The sequence below is a fragment of the Phymastichus coffea genome, unplaced genomic scaffold, assembly GCF_024137745.1.
Source record: "Phymastichus coffea isolate CEN01 unplaced genomic scaffold, Cenicafe_Pcof_1.1 PCOF00087, whole genome shotgun sequence".
Lineage (NCBI taxonomy): Eukaryota > Metazoa > Arthropoda > Insecta > Hymenoptera > Eulophidae > Phymastichus > Phymastichus coffea.
In genome coordinates this window covers 286,314-302,777 of record NW_026706898.1, presented here as the reverse complement: position 1 = coordinate 302,777, position 16,464 = coordinate 286,314, and the positions used below count along the sequence as shown (strand labels likewise).

Below are 16,464 nucleotides of genomic sequence, written 5' to 3'. Positions count from 1 at the left end.
GCTTTCGCTCGTCGCCCTTCTCCGGAGAAACGCCTGGTTCGCGATCGGGACCTCGTAGGGCACTGGCGGCGGAAGCGCGGCGGAAGTGCGGCGCGTGCAGGATGTCTTTGTCCGCGGAAGCCTCGCGAGCCTCGAAGCGCGCTACTGATTAATCTGCGAGTTGTCGTTCGATCGGCCGATGACCGCGAGGAGCCGCGTCGTCAACGGGTCGGCCAACAGATGTGCAGTTTGATCGCAGGCCTGCTGCGGCGATGCTATCGGCCCCGAAAAACGAGAGGACGCATGCGCCAGGAGAGACGATTTGTCGAGCGCGGTGGCGGCGGCGGCGGCGGCAGCAGCAGCAGCAGCAGCAGCAGCAGCAGCACCTCCGCAGCAGCACGCAGCACGAAAACAAGCGAGCAGAAGCAAAAAGAAAGGATAGGCGCGCGGAGGGCCGCGAGCATCTCGCGCTGAAATCTCGTTATGATTTGTGGGCCCAGATCCTCGCCCACGCTTTCCGAGAACGTCGGCGCGCGCGCGAATCTCGGCGAATCAATGGCTCGCTGGGCCGCTCGCCTCCAGATCTGCTCGGACGGGCAGATCGAGCGCTGCCGGGCCAAGGACTAATCGGAGAAAACGGCGAAAAATTGCGGAGCGCGCCGCACGTAGGCCAGATGAGCGCGAGCGATTGCGCGCCCAAGGCCTGTAATGGACGGACTAATTTGCGAAATTTAAATTCCGTGGCGAGCCCACGGCGTCGCCTCCCAGGAAAGCAGCGCGGCATCGCGGCATCGCGATAGCGCCTCTCCCCTTCTCTCTCGGCGTCGGTCTCTGCGTTGGTCTGCGCGCGCGAGGCTATAAAAAATTTGTCGCTCGCGCTGCTTCCTGGAAAAGCCTTTTGACGAGCGCCTTCTGACACGGCACGGCTCGAGCATTCCTGCCTCGGCGAGCGGCTTATTATGCGCGACTTCTTATCTCGCGCATAGACAGACTAAACAATTTCCGATAAGCTTCGCGCTCGGATCTTGTTTTGCACTGGGCTCCTTTGTTGACTCTTGGCGGTCGAGCGCCAGCGGCAATCTGCTCAGCCTCTCCGCTTTTCAAAACTCCCTGGCACACTCTGCGTTAGCGCTTCCACGCGACGAGCGCTCGCCCCGCTCGGCCCGCTTTCGAGTGCCTATTTCGGCTTCTGCCCTCCCACGAGCCGCGGCTGCAGCGGCCCCCACCTGCAGTCGAGTGGCGCCTTGTTGTTATGCTGACAAAGCTGCGGAGAATAGAAAAGAGGATGAGCGACAACGAGCCGTGAAAAGCGCGTGATCCGGCGCCAGCAGCAGTCGAGGGCAACAAGTAGCCGGAGAGGGGCGCCAGCACAATGGCCGGTGGAGCGCCCGTGGAGCGCCCGTGGAGCGCCCGTGGAGCGCCCGTGGAGCGCCCGTGGAGCGCCTTGCCGATCGCACCGAGACGGAGTCGACGCGCGAGCTTGCGATCTGCCCGGACGAGGCAACAAGGTCGCTCGGGCCCAACAAAGGGCCGCGTCTCGCGGTGCGGCAGATGCGCCTCTGGTGTGTCCGCCCGAATGAGCATCCCCACGGCCAGCGATGGCTCCGCGAAGGCTGCCCGCGACACCGATAACCATCGCCGACGCTCCTTGTCTTCTTCCTTCCTTGCTCCCTTGCTCCCTGCTCCCTTGCTCCCTTGCTCCCTCGCTCCCTTGCTCCCTTTCTTCCGTTTATCGAATCGTTGTAGGGAAGGCATCAGTGAATGACAACAAGTGTCTTGCTTTTCATCTCTTATTCGGCGTTGCACGATACTTCTTTTTATTAATTTAAATAACATCAACTCTTACTCGATACAATCTTAGGTCGTCACTGCGAATCTGGCTCGCAAGCGCAGACTCGGTTTTTCTCAATAAATATTGTGCATCCTAATGTTGGGCTGTTGAGTACACGAGATCAGATCGCCCTTCTCTAACGACCGCTTCGAACCTCTTTCAACTTTCTTTTTTCCTATACACACACCAGGCGACGCCCGACGTCGCGCGCTCGCCTCTTCCCTTCCCTCTTTTAATCGTGTGCTCGCGCACTACGTACGACCTATACTGTAGCTTCTATATTCATTTATGTATAATATAATATATCGCATTCTATGTGTAATCTCTAAAGACGCAACAATTGCGCGCGTGACTCGTATGTCGCTTTGTGCAAGAGTCGTAGAGTATAGTTTTTTTACGTTACTTCTTACTTCTTTTGTCTCAGCTATTTCACCTTTTCGTTTTCGTCTCTCTACCCAACAAATCAAAATCCCGTCTTTTTTTCTTTCACGAATGCGCCTTCTTTCCGTTCCCCTTGCTTACAATCAAATTCCAATGACAACCAAACGTGTACAGGCGCAATAACGTCACGCGAATTTTCATCTTTTCCCGTTTCATCAATTTGGTTTCCATTTTTATTCGACTACGCACATTTTCTGGCACTGCTTGTACATTTACGGCAGTCTTGTTTCTCTGAAAGTGGATTATGCCTTTATTTTGTCTCTTTCGCAGATGTTTTGGTCGATAGAATTTTCGCAACGTTGTACGTCGCCTGTATCTATTATATTATTGTAGATTTGGACAATTTTTATTGCTCTGCTAAAGACCATTGTTTGTGGCGATGAGTTACCGTTGATTAGAAAAATCTTTTCAAAAATATCATCAATTTACAATTGATTGTTAATTATATTATCACCTTCAAATCAAAACTTTGGATAGTATGTTGCAACCTAATGTAGAATAGCGCGCGATAAGTAAAAAACAGGTCAATATCAAAGGTAGAAAAAGTGTCCACATCTAGTACAACGCTTTATCTCATTTAAGCTGAATTATATCGCTGTGCAAAGAAAATAAAAAATGCAAAGCCAATTAATTTACTTTGAATTACCTCCACTTGCGAGAGAATAGTAGTAATAAACTAGGCCTGTCGACAATTGCAAAAGGCCGAGTCATCGGAATGTAGCTGTGTGTGTGTGTGTTGTAATACAGTTTTAAAAAAAGCAATATTTGCATATAACATAAGTGGTTTCACTCATCAGTCTGCCGGTTATTACATTGTGCGTGTGAGATTATTCAGACGCAAGGAAAAAATGTCATTGCAACAAAACAAAACAAAAAAAAAAGAAAAAGAAAAAACAACAAAAAATAGTGAATAGGAAATCATGAGTACGTTATAAATGTTACTTTTTCCGTCTTCCTGTCTCATTTATCGAGAACAAAAAAAGGAGAGTAGAAAAAAGAAATACTACAATCAACATAGTTTAGTGAACAATAATCACAACTGTCACTCGAATCACATTGAATCGTGTGTTTCGAATTGAAACATCGCAAGGGATTAGCGAACATACTATTTTTAGAATTCTCTCTCTCTCTCTCTCTCTCTCTCTCTCTCTCTCTCTCTCTCTCTCTCTCTCTCTCTCTCGTTCTCTCTCGTTCCAAACCGTTTTTGATGATGCTGTACTGGTCGCTTCACATATCCTCCAAGAGATAATTTTCCGTTTGATCTAATTCTGAAAAAAGCAGAAGCAGCGACTCTGGCGAAGGTGAGACAATGGACCATTTTTGTTAAAAAGCCAAAGGAGAAATGGTCGTTTGGATGTTTATAGCGTCTCGGCCGTTCCGCATCGGACATTACTTGCATCGTTGCTCGCTTCACCACGACCGGACAGCGAGAGAGAAAGAGAGAGTGAGAGGGAGGTGGGGAGAGGGGGGGGCATACATAACCCAGTTGGCGCGTTCTGCCAAAGAGTCGATGAGGCCGGCGGTTCTCTCGTCGCCTCGTTGAACGTGCAACCAACACCATCTTTCACTCGTCTTGCGTATTTCGGCTCTTTCTCCTCTCCCTTTTTCCGTTCAACTCCATTATTCATTGTATTTGCAACGTAAGCTTCTCTTAATTATCGACTAATTATTACTGGTTAATTGTTTGTTCGCGCGATGTCGATGCCGGCCCGTCTTCGTCATCTCTCGTGTTCACTTAAAATCTACGATACTATGTACAGTTGAGGAGAACAGACGTCATCGCGGCATCGCCTACATTTCGCAAAGTGTCGCTGTCGTATGTCAGGCCCACAGCGGAGGAAGACGAGCAGCCTCGATTATTTCAAACCGAACTTTTGTACGTTGCTTGACAATTGTCATTTGAGCACTGGGATAGCCGAGACTGCCGCATAGCCATTGAGAGAGAGAGAGAGAGAGAGGAAAAGAATATTTTTGTGCTTCATGTGCGAACGAGCTGTATAAAAGCAAAAAATTCCAAGTTTTTAAAAATAAGCTTTGGAGAAAGAGAAAAAGAAGTGCTGATCTGAATAGGCCGCGTCTGTTTCGCAAGAGCAGCAGACGCGTGACTGGCTGACTGTGGGCGTGTACGCATATGTGTGTTCCGAGCTTCTCCTCTTACAAACTTGTACAATAATCATCTCCATTCCGTAGCGCGTATCCACTAGTATTTGAATAGCGATCGTAAGGTCGCGAGCCTGTCGATCGAGTCGTTTACACAGATTCCGTGCTATCTACATACATGTACAAGAAGGACAAGCGTCAGCGACAGAAAGGCTGCTGGCGGCGAGCAGGCGCTGCGCAGACTCGCTCTCCGGGAGGCAAAGGAAAGACTGGACGTGGCAAGAGGTAACTATGGAGCCGCCGAGGCCAGCGGCAGCGGCTACTCGAGGCAGTAAATGCGCGCCTGAACGATAGTCAGCGGCTTGCCGGCCGGCTGCGCGTCGAGCTGCTGGCGCCCGGCGCAGGCGGCCGAGTCCCAGGAGTGGTGGTGGTGGTGGTGATGGTGGTGGTGCTGCTGCTGCTGTTGCTGCTGCTGCTGCTGCTGCTGCCGCTGCTGCTGCGGCTGCGGCTGTTGCTGCGTCTGCGGCTGCGGCTGCTGGAAGTGCGGGAGCCGGTGCTGGCGGTAGTCGGCGAGCTGCTGCTGCTGCTTGGCGCGCTGCCGGGCGCCGGCTGCGGGCCAAGGTCACAAGGAGTGGTACTCGCCGAGGACCAGGCTGGCGCCGTGGTAGCCGGCGTGCGAGCCCGACATGCCCATCGAGCCGGCCATGCCCTGGTAGGCGCCCATGCCCACGCCGCCCATGGCCGACATGCCGTTCATGGCGTGGCCCACGCCCTGCATCGCCGCCGCGGGCATCATCGACGGGCCCATGGGGCTGAGGCCGCCCATCGCCGGGGCGATCGCGCCCATCTGCATGGAGGTGGCCGTGTGCGGCAGCGCCTTCTGCAGCTCGGCCGGGCTCGGCGTGCCGATCAGGTAGTCCTGCGCAAAGCCAACGGCTGCCTGTACTCGGCTGCTCGGCCGGGCGCTGGCGGCGCGCGCGCCACTCACCTGCGAGCCGTAGTACTGCATGTAGTCGAGCTGGCTCTTCTGCTGGGCGCAGCTCGAGGCGGCGGGCGGCGCCAGACCGGCCTGCAGCTGGTGCTGCAGCTGATGGTGCAGGTTGCGCTTGTCGTCGACGCCCTCGGCGCCGGCCTCGTGCTGCTGCTGCTGCTGCTGCTGCTGCTGCGGCTGTTGCATGTGGTGGCTGGCGTGAGCGAGGCCCTGGTGGTAGGAGTGCGGACTCGGCGAGGCGAGCTGCCCGGGCAGCTGGTACATGCTCGGAGCCTGCTGCTGGTGCTGCTCGACCAGCTGCGGCTGCGGCTGCGGCTGCTGCGGCTGCTGCTGCTGCTGCTGCTGCACGCCGGGCGCCGCCGCGGACTGCTGCTGCACGCCTGCCGCCGCGGCCACCGGCGCTCCGCTCTGGCGCTTGGTCTCGTCGCCGCTCTCGTAGCTGGAGTCGCCCGGGTCGCCGCCGTGGCACTTGTCGCCCTTTTGGCCGCTGCGAACAGGGCGAACCGCGCGATCGAGTTACCTATCCGACACTGGATGGGCCCGGCGCGCAGACGAGCTGCGTACTGCGATCGGGGCCGCTGGTGGGATCTCGGCCCACCGACGCGACGGTGCGTTCATCGGAATGTTGGAAAAGAAGCGGACGGCGGGTCGGTCGGAACCAGTCGATTAGAAGCAGAAAATTATGTGACGGCGAACGTTTCAATTACGAGTATTCCCACGGTGAGCAAGTGCAGGCAAAGCTAGTGTTCGATAAGCTGCCGACGCTCCGTCGCAGCGCTTGTTCGTTCAGCTGTTCGGCAGCCGGGCGATCGCACGCCGAGGTGTGACTCGGATTGATTTACGGCCGAGCGCTTTCTATTTCTTCTTCTCTGGTTTTTTGCGCGCCTGGAAATTTTAGGAGTCGTCGAGATTTACGGCGATCAGGCGTCGATCGAGCCGATAAGAGGAACAGACGAGAATTATAGACGAAATTACAATGCGTCGCGCTCGCGATAAATCCCCCCTGGCCCTCGACAATAAGAGAGGAAAAAGAGCGAGCCTGCGCGTCGGAAGAGTTATTTCCGCGAGACGCTCGCGCGACCTATAAAGCGCACGTGGTAGGTGCGGCGCGCGCTCCAAACGGTCGAAAGGTACCACCCGTAAGCGACAATGATGGGACAACGAGATTTACACGTGTTGCCAGCACGAGCCTACGTCAGTCTGTAAATTCTTGAATAATTCTTGCCGTTTTTTGCTTCGGCTACGATGATAAATACATCCGACCTGAAGGCTGCAATTCGCGACGAGATAAGCATCGCGCGATCGTTCGGAGGCCTTGATCGTCCAGCAATTCTTGCCAAAAGTCTATTTTTTCCTCTGCATAATCGGCGAGCAATTAGTCGTGCACCGCAAAACGGGCCACTCGTTAAGCACGCGTGTAACAAGACGAACGACAAACAGCCACGTTCCTCCTTGCTTCGGCTTTTTTTATTATTATTATTATGTTTTTTTATCATTTTTTTTTTATTTTTTTTTATTTATTTTTTTTTTTTTTTCGTAAAACGCGTCAAACTGGTCGCCGTTTGCATGATTCCTAATTTAATTTCCTCGATAAATTCGAGGCGCAGAGCGATGCTATCGCCGTATAGCCGTATAACCGTACGGCCGATTCCGACTAATTCGCGGTCCAACTTGATCCTCGCAGATAACGATCCCGTGCGAGAGATGAGCGATCCCATGCACGCGCACGGAAAAGCCGAATTTTCCCGAAAAATGTACTTTCGAGCGATATCGTCGAGCATGTGCGCGCATGTCGGGCACCGGCTTGGAAGCACCGCAGCTTTACGCGCGCGATGGTTCGACGCGGAGTCTTTTCTGCGCGGCGAAAACTTGAGAAACTTGACGAGGCGGAACAATCGCAATTATTTCCACGAGCACGAGCACGAGAAAGAAACAACTAGAAAGAACTGCAAACGGTAGTGGTGTGCACAAGCGATGACGAGTCGGGCCGAATCCTAACGAAACTAATCGGACGTGCGTATAAAGACTGGAGTGTGTCGCGCGCGCGCGTGCGCGAGGCAACAGCTAGAAAATTTACGGGCTGATGGCGAGCAGATAAGGCATACCTGGGAGACACCTCTTTCGGTTTATAGGCCCGGGACGTGGATGCAGCGGGTGGCCCCATCGACGACGACCACGCGAAGGAGAGCCGCCGAGAGAACAAGAACCGAGGCGGACGACAGGAAAATATCGCTGGCCTCTCTCTCTCTCTCTCTGGCGCGCGCGCGCGCGCGCGCTCGTCTTGTTTCTCCGTCTGAGCAGCCTTCGATAGCGCCTCTCTTTCGCGCGCGCAAGGCAACCACGCTGCATAAAAAGACCGTGTTTCGGGAAAGATAGTGGCGACGAGATAGGAAAGCCACGGGAGGGCTTTCGCGATCGACGCCTCGATAAACATTGTTACTTTCGGATAAATTGTCAGAGAGAGAGAGAGAGAGAGAAAGACGCTGCTCATCTTCTGCCGGTCCACGCGCGATGTGCGACTGACGCTGCTCGCGGTGGAATTTCGGGGGCGTCGCGTATTTATACACGTAGGCGCAACGAGCGATTTATCGCCAGCGAACAGAGAGAAAGGAAAAAGATCGTGGCCTATTCTCGTCACACCTCCCCTCGCCTACGAGAAGGAAGCCAGCGATCTAGGCAATATTATTAGACCGAGAGAGCCGAGATCGCAACGCGCGCGACCTGCTCTTTTTTTCGTGAGCGCGCTGGCAATTAACCGGCAATTAATGCACAGCGACCGCGCCACACATGGACCAGTGTCGATGGTCCGAAGCCTCCCACGCAGCTGCTCTTTGATGAGCTGATCTTTGAGTGATTCAGTGGCGCGGGCACTCTTTGGACGTGGAGGCACGGAAACGAGGCTCGCAGCATCGGCCAACACACGTCGTCTTTGTTTACCCCCCGCGCGCACGCACACACGCACGCACCGCCGGCAGGTGATATTCCAAAAGAGAAGCCAAGTAGCCGACAGCTGATTCTATAAGCAGAGACGCACGAGAAAATTCAGGCCTCTTCAAATAATGGGGAAAAGGGCGCGGCGGTCAGCGTCGACTGTTGGGCTGTTTGCCAACCCCCTGGAAACCTCCTCGAACCCCCTGGAACCCCCTCGAAACGGTGCGGATACGAGACCGAAAGCCACCCGCGGCGAGCAACCAAGAACATCAGGTATATGGCAAACGACGCCGATAATGACGAGGCGACTTTTGCTCTCCTCGTTCACAGCTTCTGATGCTGGCTCTACTTCCCCTTCCGTGGCCTACTCCTTGCGCAAGTTCGACTCGGGTTTTCGCGAGGCCGCGAGACTAGTCAGTGGAGCAGCTGCGCCTATTCCCGACGCGCGATACGATTCGACGCCGAGGCTGAATTTGCGTTTGAATTTCCCGGCCGGCCGGCGAGCCAGCCAGCCAGCCGACAGTCGATTGGCGGCCAGTGAGCGCTATTGTCTTGAGCGCACTTGTCTTGATGACGCAACGAAAACCGGTCAAGACTAAAGTGCCTTGGTTTGGTAACGAAGAGAAGGTAGGCTGGGAAAGAGCGTGAAACATCGCTACCAGAACCATGTTTTAAAGGGCGAAAGCAATCCAGCGAAGTCGGGACGGAGGACAGAGAGGAATAAAGGAACATTCGGAGCGATCCTTTTAATAATGTGCTCGTGTTCCTGTCAATAAAATCGAATTTCCGAAAATCACTCACGGCCAAGCTGCTCTCCGATAAAGAAATCGAAAAAGCCACGAAAGGGAGGCAGCGCGAGCTATAAACGCCGAGGAAGCATTCACAGCGCTGCGAGATAAGTTTATAATCGGCTTGCGGGGGCCCGAAAGGCGTAAAAGGCCCTGGAGGCAAAAGCTCGCGCCACCCCAATTCGATCCGAGCGGGGAGAGAGAGACAGAGAGAGAGAGAGAGAGAGAGAGAGAGAGAGAGAGAGAGAGAGAGAGAGAGAGCGCGGCCTCGGCGGATTAAGAGGTAAATTTGACAAGTCAGCGAAAAGGAGTCGCTTTGCTTATCTTCATCGCGCTCGCGCGCGGCGCGACCCGTGTAGCTACACGTCACGCCGAAAAAAAGGCCCGAGCACGGCTCGGACAAATCGCGCTTACTGTCTCGATGGGCCACTAAATTAGTTTAGTGGCGCTCGTCAAGGTAGTTTAAAACGCTTTCGGTGTTGCGCGACTCGCTGATCCGGATTACGCGGCCGACGCCGCCGCTGCGCTGCCAGTGGCCCGACTGCCCGACTGCCCGGCGTCTATCCATCGTGTGTCAGCATCCTCTCCGCTGTTTAGCTGTGGCGCGAAATGCTAATAGAAGTCGAGACTTTGCGAGCGGTCCGCGCCGCAAACTGCCGGCCGCGAGGAAACGGGAAAAACTGGCAAGCCGACTATGGCGATGCGCTTGGCGATCGTCGATCATCGATTATCGATTATCGAATGAAGCGGGAGCGCCGGTAAAGGGATTTGGCTCGGTCGAACGCGAACGCTCGAGTCGAGAAAGGACGAGGGCGAGAGGACGTAGAAGAAAAGGGCAGCGGGAAAGAGGGGGAGGGGCGAGCGCAGTGCGCGCGAGTGCCACCCAGGGCGAAGCCCCGAAATCCGGCCGAACCGTGGCTGCTCTTTTTTCGCTGCCTCGGCGTCGGAGCAGAAGCGCCAGACTGGAGCAAATTGGGCTGGCCAGAAAGGGGCCATCGAGAAGCAGCGATCCGCGAGTCTTTTCAGCAAGTTAAATAGGCACGAATGAGCCTGGCTATGGCCTGCCCCACTGCCAGGCTCATTGTTGCTCATTGTTGCTCATTGCTGCTCATTGTTGCTCGTTCCTGCGCCATTGTCGGCGTTGTCTGCATTGTCGGCGCTGTCGGCGAATCCAAAAGAGAGCCGAGATCCGATCGATCCCTGGCTCGTCGCATTTACGCAGGAGCAGGGCGCTGGTAAGCCGATAGCACGCTCCAAGACCGCCTCCAATTATTGCGCGCGGCCGTCGGCGAGCATCGATCAGAACTACGGACAGGCGCGCATCGGCGAAAGCCCTTTGCCGGAGCGAGGGCGCGAGGGCGCGAGGGGGCCGCAAGCTCCGCGCCGGGCGCGAGACGCGAGCGCGAGAGCCGCGACGGGTCTGCGCGGAACCCTCGGCCCGGACAGCCTCGGGCACACCTAATTGCCACTGATATTAATGGCTCCATTACGTAACTCGAACGCGCAAGCATCGCGGGCGCGCGTCTCGCAGGCTATTTAAGCGCGCTCCGACGAGTCCACTGCGCGCCCGCAGTCGGGACGCAGCCTGCGAGGAGCGCGCCTCGTCCGGCTCAGGAGCAGCGGCTCCTCGCCAGCTCCGACCGACTCTCAGCCGAAACGGGAGAGCGAACGAGATTCCCCGAAGCGGCCTTTCCGGGCGGCCCGTCCAGCTCCATACACGGTCAGACGAATGCTCGTGGGGCGAGACGCGATATCAAAGCCGAGCAGCGCGCGCGACAGCGCGGGCCACGTTCCGAGAACGAGCGCGCATGAATGAAAGGGCCCCTCTCCCTCCCCCGGCCGCGACCTCGCTCCTTCCTTTCTCTGGCCGTCCCCTGCCCCGTCCCCGGCCCCGTCTTCTTCCTCTCGCCTCTCGTCGGCCGAGAAAGGGAGAAGGCAGAGAATGGCTCTGATTGTGCGGGCGCGCGCGCCTTCCCGCCGACGGCCTGTCAACGCGTGACGGGCTCTCGCTATCCAAGGGAGCGGAGGCCCGGCGGCCCGAACGTGGCGGGGCCCGGCGCGGCCCTTCCTCGGAGGCGATCGCGGCCCGTCGGCCCGGGCCGAGGCGCGTCGGGGCGATGCCATGGCGACGGCTGCGCGCGGCCATTGTCGCGTTTCCGCTCGGCGGCCGACAATCAGGCCGACAGGCCGCCGCCATGGACGCTGCAGGCAGTTCGGCGCGCCAGAGAGGGGCGAGGGCAGAGAGCAAGCGCCACCCCTCGCCCCTGCGTCCCTGCGCCCCTGCGCCCCTGCGCCCCTGCACCGTCCGCCGAGCTCGCTCGAGGACCATCCCAGACAGAGTCAATATTGGCGCAGCCATCCCCGGCTCCCGGCTCTCGGCACTCGGCCTCGGGCTTCCGCTGTCGCCGCGCTCGCGCGCCCTCCGACCGTACGTCGCGGCCCGAAAGCCTTCTTCCGGAAGTCGCGCGTCGGCAAATATTGAGCTTGCGCCCTCGGCGCGGTCCGCGTCGCGAGGAATGCCGCGTCGACGCAGCGTCGTTTCGCCGAAGCGCCGCCGCGATAAGCGTTCGACGGCGACGAGTCAGCGCTTCGTCGCGGCGGTATCGCTCGAGAAGGAACGCCGGAGGGAGAGGGAGGCGCGCGGCTCTGGCGTCCAGCAGTCGCTCGATCATTCCGCGCGAGGGGGCTGGGTTCGGGTGTGCGCGGCTCGCGATCGCTCGGAAATAGGCTCGCAGCGGCAAACGCGTGGCCGCGACGCGCCGAGCGATCGCGCAGCCCCCCGCGAACCTTGCAGACCTACATTAGCCACCACGTTGTGTTTGCGCGAGCGGCTATCCTCTGTCCTTCGGTGCCCTTCCGCGGCTTCTAGCCAAACTACTTAAACTAATGGACTGCGGCGCTCTATTTGCCCATCGCTGCCCGCGCCACTTTCTCGCTTGCGCCCCCCTGCGTTTGCCCGAAAATCACCGAGTCCGTTGGGTCGAACGAATCAAGCTGGCCGATCGGGGCGAGCTACGTGGTCGGCTGGCGCCGCGTACGAGCGAATATTGTAAGCGAGCAACTGCCTCCAGTCGCTGGCCGCCGAAGGAGCTGGAGCTGGCTGGCTGGTCCGAGCCATGCAAAGGAGGCGAAGCGCAACGAGCGCGAGCTTATCTCGCGCAGAACGGAAAGTTAGCGAGCGTGGATTACGCGGAAAGAGCTGATCTGATGGTAGGCAGCCTCGAGTCGGCTCGTCGTGCCCGCCTTATCTGCAGCTGCGCGGCGCACGGAGAGCTCGCTCCGCGTGCAGCGAGAGCGGGACGGAGAGACAGACGCCGATCGCGCGGCCGAGCTGCGCGTGCCCGACGAGCGCGCGCTCGGAAAATAACGACGAACTCGACCGAACGTGACTCCGCGGCGCAAAGATGCTGCTATTTCGGAAAGCATTGTATTGCGACGACGACAAGCCAAAGAAAAGAGGAACGAGCCGTTGGCGCGACGAGGCGACGCGAGGAACAGAGGCGCGGCGAAGAATGCGCCTAATCGACAGACGCGGCTCGCGATAATCGTGCCGCCGGGATTTCACGCGTCGGCATATGCTTCTCTTCTCGATCTATCTCTCGTTTTCTCTCTCTCGCTTGGGCAGACGCCCACTCGCGCGAACGCCCCCGATCCCCGGAGACCAGTCGCCGCGCGGCGGCTCCGCTTCTTCCTCTCTCGAACGCCCTTCGCTCCTTGGCCGCACTTCGCCCGGCAATTAGCCAAGTACTCGTAATTCACGTGGACACGACGAAGAGCAACGAGCCCGGAGGTGCAACGAGAGCGAGCTGCGGCCGCAGGTACGTCCCTCGCGGGATTACCGCGCGCGAACTATAATCCGGAAGCGCGGACCGGTCGACTGGTCGCCGCGCGACGATTCGCCGATGGCCCGGCCAGCCAGCAGCGGCGCTCGGGCCGACGGCCCTGCCTGTGGGAACGAACGGCGAACGAACCACGAGGAAACTGGATACACGGAGCCCGCGGCGCGGCTCGTCCGCGTCCACGGCGGTGCTTCCCACTTCCTCGCCACGCGGCTGCGGTGAGCGAGCGACGGAGCCACTGCGCTGCAGGTGGCGCAGAGAGGGGCGAGGAGGAGCCGCCGCCGCCGTCGCCGTGGGAGAGGCGCTGCGCGCGCGAGCCTCGCAGCATCTAAAATCGGATCTGGAGCAACGACCTTCGCCGCAACCGAAGCCTACGCGGCGCGGCGGACGGAGCCGGAGCGGAACTCACTTGTGCTCGGAGGCGCGGTCGCGCTGGCGCCGGTTCTTGAACCAGTTGCTAACTTGCGTGGTGGTCAGGCCCGTGGTCTCGGCCAGCTCCTGCTTCTCCCGCGGCGACGGGTAGGGGTTGGCCTCGTACCACTTGCGCAGCACGAGCCGCGACTTCTCCTTGAAGCAGTAGGACGTCTCCTCGCCGTCCCAGATGGTCCTGGGCAGCGGGAACTTGCGGCGCACCCGGTATTTACCTGCGGGCAGAGCTCCGGTCAGAGCGGCCGGCTCGGGGCCCTCGGGGCGCGGGACTAACCGACGGCGCCGAGCGGCCTGCCGCGCATGCGCTCCGCCTCGATGTAGTGGGCCTTGAGCCAGAGCGACTGCAGCTTGCCGTGGTTGTGCGAGCTGAAGTTGTTGCTCTCGAGGATCTGGTAGAGTTCCTTGAACTTGCCGTGGTGGAAGGCGACCACCGCCTGGGCCTTGAGCACGCTCTCGTTCTTGCGCAGCCGCGCGCACTCGGGCAGCGACCAGAGGAAGCGCGCCAGGCGGTCCACGCTGCCCGCCTGCTGCAGCACCTGCACAGACGACACCATCGTCTGTTGATAGACGACAGGACACGGGGGGCACACTGTTAGTCGGCTTGACTCATCACCACGCTCTCCTTTATGCTTTTAGTCACTAGTGTATCTTGTAGCGGCGGTCGCTCGGCGCCGCGAGAGAGGCGAGCCAGCGGAGGGGACGCGCGTGCTCCGGCGGTCGCTGGCGCCCGAGTCGAGCGAAGGCGCGACTCTCGCATACAAGACAACTAGCCCCCGCGTCGCGCCGGGCTCGGCCCGCCCGAGGCGGCGGCCGGGCCCGGCGTGACGGGGCCAAAGAGCGCAGCTCGTCGTCCTCAGCCGTACGCGGCGCGCGCCAGCCCCCTGGCGCTGCCTCCTTCGCTCGGGACGCCGCGTGGGCGCACGCAGCTGCGGCGTGCACAGGCACAGGGCAGCGCGGAGGCGAGAAGTCGAGAAGGCGAGAAGGCGAGAAGGCGAGAAGGCGAGAAGGCGAGAAGGCAGCCGTGCGGGCAGGCGGCGCCGCTATTTTAAACTGCTTCGCGCGCCAGCCGGAGCTTTTTCGAAGAGAGCGCGCGCGTCAATATTTGGAAATCCTATACGTCGTAAAGTTCGCCGGCTGTTTTTAGCAGACTAGCGCGCGCGCCCGAGCCGCACTTTTGCCGGCGCTCGTTGCGCGACTGCGGCCCTGTCGCGCGCTGCTTTGCGCGTTCGGCCGTTTGTCGGTGGCCTCCCGCGACGGCTGCCGTCGGACGCGCGGCAGCCAGCGCGAGCAACGACGCCGAGCGCTAAGCTAACGGCACTTGACGCGCGCGCGCGCGCGCAACGTCAATTGATCGCGCGAAAGTTCCGCGTACATCAATTAAAAACGGCGCCGTCGCGTCTCTGACGAGCATGCAAATTCCGCACGCGGACACAAACAGCCAGCGACACTGCGCGAACGCGCGCGAGCGAGAGAGACGGCCGCGAGGTGGCGATAAACGGGATAATTGACGAGCGACGCCAGCCGGGCGACCGAGGCCGCACGGGAGGAGCGAAAGGCGTGCAAGTACCTCGCAGACGCAGGCGACCTGCTCCTGCGTGAAGCCGAAGCTCGTGGCCGGGCTGTCCTGGGGACTGTAGCCGCCCTGCGCGCCGGCGTGGAAGGCCTGCGACTCGACGGCGGCCTGCGCGGCCGGCGTGCCCTGCGGGCTGTACTCGGCCTGCTGCTGCTGGTGCTGCGGCGGCTGGTGCTGGTGCTGCTGCTGGACCACGTCGCCGGGCGCGGGGGCTCCCATCGCGGCCGCGCCGGCTCCCCCGTAGGCCATCATCACCTCATTGCCCCGCAGGCGCAGCTGCCGAGCTATCTCGTCCGCGGCCACTCTGCGGCCGGGCGCGCGCGAGCGCGCGACCCTCGGCGCTCAGTTGGGCCGGCCACGGGGCTCGGGCCCGGCGCCCGCGGCCATGCCGCCCGGCCGCCGCGGCGGCGGCCCTCGCGCTCGCCGCGGGCACGCGCCCAGGCGCGAGTGAGCGCCGCTGCCGCGGGCTATTTGCGGAGCGGCGCGCGCGCGCGCGCCTAATTTTAGCCGAGCGGAGCCGCGCTGGCCGCGCTGCCGCCCGGGTCCGGCGCTCGCCGGCTCGGCGCTGTCGCGCACTGGTCACCACGCGCGGGCCACCGCGTCGTCGCGGGGGCCCGCGGCGCGCACTCCGCGGCCGGCGGCCGGCGGCGGGAGGTCGAGGCTCGCGGGACGCGCGAGCCGGGGGACGCGGCTGCGGGAGCGACGGAGCGACGTGCGAGGCTGCGCGCACACGCGTCCGAGCCGAGCGACTGACTGACTGACTGGCCGGCTGGCTGGCCGACTGGCGGGCTGCCTGGCTGGCTGGCTGGCTGGCTGGCTGGCCGACTGGCGGGCTGGCGGGCTGGCGGGCCGGCTGAGCCGGGGGCCGAGCGCGGCGTCGCCGGCGCGGGTCGCGGGCGGGGAGCGCCGGGCCGCGGCGCGGCTCCCCATTGGCCGGGGCGTGGCCTGCCCTCGGCCGCCCGCCATTGGCCGCCGTCGGGCCGGCGCGGCGCCGGCCCATTGGCCCGCCGCGCCGCTCGTCCACGCCCGCGCGCTGGCCCTCGCGCTCTCGCGGCGGCGCGGCGGCCGGGGGCTCGGGGCGCGAGTCGCCCTCGCGGCCCGCTCGGTCGTGGGGTGCACGTGCAGAGCGAGGCAGCGAGGGCGGCCACGCAGACGCGCATTATTTTAGGACCGAGGCCCCGCGCCCGGCCGCGGGAAAATCTGGACAAATATTTGGGGAGGAGGCAGGCGCCAGGATGCGGCGCGCAGGATGCGCAGCCGGGAGGGTCTCTCCGGCAGTCTGCACGCACGTCGGAGAAAGTGTTTTTAGAGAAAATAGCGCGCTGGATTACGTCTCGTTAGCTTTCTCGTTAACGCGCGCATTTGGCTTCGACGAAATCCGATAATCGTGCGGCCAGACGACCAGCCAAGGCAGCACTGACTCGCTAATAATAGGCGCGCGCGCACAATGCGTTTTACCGTCTATTTCCCGACAGCCGCACGCCGCGCGCGCACATAATAGAGCCGACGGCTGTCGCGCACAAAGGCCCGCGTCGAGCGTTTTACCTGGACAAAACTGGAGC

General features: G+C 60.3%; 1 protein-coding gene across 2 annotated transcripts; it reads right to left on the bottom strand.

Moving 5' to 3' along the window:
* Positions 1-1,763: 1,763 nt before the first annotated feature.
* Positions 1,764-15,252, bottom strand: LOC131669081 (homeobox protein SIX1-like). 2 transcript variants are annotated; one of them, XM_058943687.1, is made up of 5 exons: positions 14,897-15,252; positions 13,604-13,886; positions 13,310-13,544; positions 5,340-5,829; positions 1,764-5,270 (listed from the first exon to the last, which is right to left on the bottom strand). In XM_058943687.1, the coding sequence occupies exons 1-5, from the start codon at positions 15,152-15,154 to the stop codon at positions 4,974-4,976; spliced, it is 1,563 nt and encodes a 520-aa protein (XP_058799670.1). In that variant the 5' UTR covers positions 15,155-15,252; the 3' UTR covers positions 1,764-4,973. The 2 variants fall into 2 exon arrangements, with proteins under 2 accessions (XP_058799670.1, XP_058799671.1); XM_058943688.1 differs by having other exon boundaries at positions 13,604-13,865.
* Between the last annotated feature and the right edge of the window lie 1,212 nt (positions 15,253-16,464).

Coding starts and splice junctions, on each gene's coding strand:
- LOC131669081 (XM_058943687.1), bottom strand. CDS start 15,154: ATGATGGCCTACGGGGGAGCCGGCGCGGCCGCGATGGGAGCCCCCGCG. Junction 5,830..13,309: donor GACCGCGCCTCCGAGCACAA/GTGAGTTCCGCT, acceptor CCCTGTTCGCAG/CGGCCAAAAGGGCGACAAGT. Junction 5,271..5,339: donor TGCAGTACTACGGCTCGCAG/GTGAGTGGCGCG, acceptor GGCTTTGCGCAG/GACTACCTGATCGGCACGCC.